We start from the raw sequence: 2,450 nt of genomic DNA, 5'->3' as shown, positions 1-2,450 counted from the left end.
TCGAGTGTGCCGTTTACTGCAGATACAGTTTCTGCAAATTTTAACACCGTTTATGTCAGCAACGTGAGCATGGAACAGCAACGAGTATTTGTCTATAGTTACAACGAAACAAACAATGTGAGTCACACTGTTTCTCTTTACCTTTATATCCTAAACGAAAATGCCATTCGATACTTCAGTTTTGTTTGCTTTAGTGGGTTGACATCATCGTAATTACTGCTATATGCCCTTAAGGGATAGAAGGTTGTATTATTAACGCCTAATCCTCAGGAAGTGTACACCTAAGCCTTTTTCCACAGACAACAGCGATACGTGTTTCTACGTTTAGCACAGAGGCTCAAGACAACTTCCCTATTACTTTTGTCGTTCGACAGCAAGAAGGTATTCTTTCTTGGACGGTTCCTGTGTCTGCTGGTTTTGAGTAAGTATTTGCTGAAAGATGGTAGTGTACGCTGATTTTGGAGCTGTTACCATTCAGAGCAGTTAGCAAACTGTCATGAATATAGTTTTAGCATCAGGTATGCTGCTTATAGGATATGCAAGGCTTCGTGAAATAGAAAAAAAACATAGAACTGTAAGCAAAACACAACACATTACAACGCAAAGCACAAATCATGTGGATTATTCAATAAATATTAAGCTTCGTTAAACAGAGAGCTCGTTGTTCAGTTGCTATCTGATGTTTTGGAATTTCAAGACGTTAACGAGTTACAGTTCTAAGCCAGCTTTAAAATTATTATTAAGTTAATGTTTTATCTAAATAGGAATCACAATAAATCAATCAATACTAAGTTTAGTCTTGTTTCAATTTCCGAAGGGATAATTTATCATATTGTCCTGTGACATGACGGAGTTTATTGCATCATATTTAAGTAGTCACATTGCAGTGTTTCTTAATTACTCTCTACCATTTGGATTAAGGAAGAAAATTGGGAAGTGCAGAGAAGATAAATATCTGTGTGTGATTTAAGAGTTGTGAGGACACATTTTATTGTGAAAACGTAATAACCCTTTTTCTTAGCTTGTTGGCAATGCTCAGGTCCCATTAAAAAAAAAGCACTCATTGAATAGATTTTTATAGCGTTTTATTTATAATTACTGATTCGTCTGTGATTGTCCATTGCTTCAGTTATAAGCTCCAATCTATGGACCGCACTCTTTGTCCCATGGATAAGACCAAAAAGCTGAACATGACATCCCAACAAAGCATCTTTGTGACAGTGGCCACCATGTCTAACACAGTTGTCAACTTCAATCTCATGGCCAACATCTTGCCTGACTTTGAACTTGAGTAAGAGAATGTTGGCATCTTATAGTTAAACTAAAGCTGATTATTATTTTTGAAAGTGGAAAGTAAACTGTGTTGAAACATCTTTTTTTCTAGTGATATGAAATCTTACAACTCATCGCCATTTTACCGTTTGATTTTGCTATACTATTTTTTATTTAAAATACAAATTTTTAATTCTAGATATTCTAGGTTAGCGTTAAGGTAAATGACTCATAATTTACCTATGAAAATAACTTAGACATAGCCGTCTCTCTGAAAGTGTTGTAGATGCTGAAATGTCTTTCTAGCTTAACTATAAATTTTTACCTGTTCATCTGATGACATGACCAAACAAGTCACTTCTTACCGGTCTAAGGTTACCTTCCTCGCAAAGAAATAACTATCAAATCTGTCCAGTGATCTTCCCTTGAGTACACATCCATACAAACTACTTTAACTTTTCGCAGATGTCGACAGATCTTGGCAAAACAAAACAAAATAGAAAAATCTTTAAATTTATCACTTACCGTTTATGAAAGATTTGCCTGCATTTATCTCGTTTTACACAACTAATTAAATGAGGCAGTTTGAACCTCGAGCACGTAAAAACGGTGCTATGTCGTTTAACAGTGCAATGTTGATTTATTAACAAGAGCAACCAAATTTTATTCAGAAACTCTCGTTTGCTAACTGTATAATAAAACATTATTTTATTTTCAGCATTTTTCTTTACAGACCACAGTAATGCTTGAGCGATAAGAGACAATATTTGTTATTGACGTGAACTTATTTAACTAAACAGAATCACACAATGATTATAAAGCGATCTTTCTTTATTTGATTACTATGAGAGATTGTATGTGTGTCTGATTATTATTCGTTTTACTAAAAAAACCCAACAAAAACAACAAAAACAACAACAACAACAACAACAACAACAAACAACAACCAAAAAAGCCTACCTTTAATCTCACATAAAGCAGCAACTGGTATTCGAGCACTTTCACAAAGAAATCTACCGACTTTATCTAAAACCGATAAAAATCCACTTTTTCCGGATGCCTGGCAAGATTGCATCTTCCTAAATGTAGATGTATTTTTCCAGTTGTTTCTTAATGCAAAAATCAGTAAGAGGAAGGTCGTTCTGGTGATATAGCAGTTCTTTTACCATCCCACCGTC

General features: G+C 34.6%; 1 protein-coding gene across 1 annotated transcript; it reads left to right on the top strand.

Annotated features, from left to right (window-relative positions):
• LOC112567461 lies at positions 1-1,295 on the top strand. Its single transcript, XM_025244152.1, has 3 exons — positions 1-117; positions 300-421; positions 1,130-1,295. The coding sequence occupies exons 1-3, from the start codon at positions 70-72 to the stop codon at positions 1,293-1,295; spliced, it is 336 nt and encodes a 111-aa protein (XP_025099937.1). The 5' UTR covers positions 1-69.
• The last annotated feature ends 1,155 nt before the right edge of the window (positions 1,296-2,450 follow it).

This window comes from Pomacea canaliculata, linkage group LG7 (genome assembly GCF_003073045.1).
Source record: "Pomacea canaliculata isolate SZHN2017 linkage group LG7, ASM307304v1, whole genome shotgun sequence".
NCBI classification, from domain to species: domain Eukaryota; kingdom Metazoa; phylum Mollusca; class Gastropoda; order Architaenioglossa; family Ampullariidae; genus Pomacea; species Pomacea canaliculata.
This window is presented reverse-complemented; position numbering and strand designations above follow the sequence as displayed.

What these genes read in the sequence shown, in the direction of transcription:
- LOC112567461 (XM_025244152.1), top strand. Translation starts at nt 70, where the DNA reads ATGGAACAGCAACGAGTATTTGTCTATAGTTACAACGAAACAAACAAT. An exon ending in GTTACAACGAAACAAACAAT is followed by an intron (nt 118 to 299) that starts GTGAGTCACACT and finishes CTTTTTCCACAG; the next exon opens with ACAACAGCGATACGTGTTTC. An exon ending in CCTGTGTCTGCTGGTTTTGA is followed by an intron (nt 422 to 1,129) that starts GTAAGTATTTGC and finishes CCATTGCTTCAG; the next exon opens with TTATAAGCTCCAATCTATGG.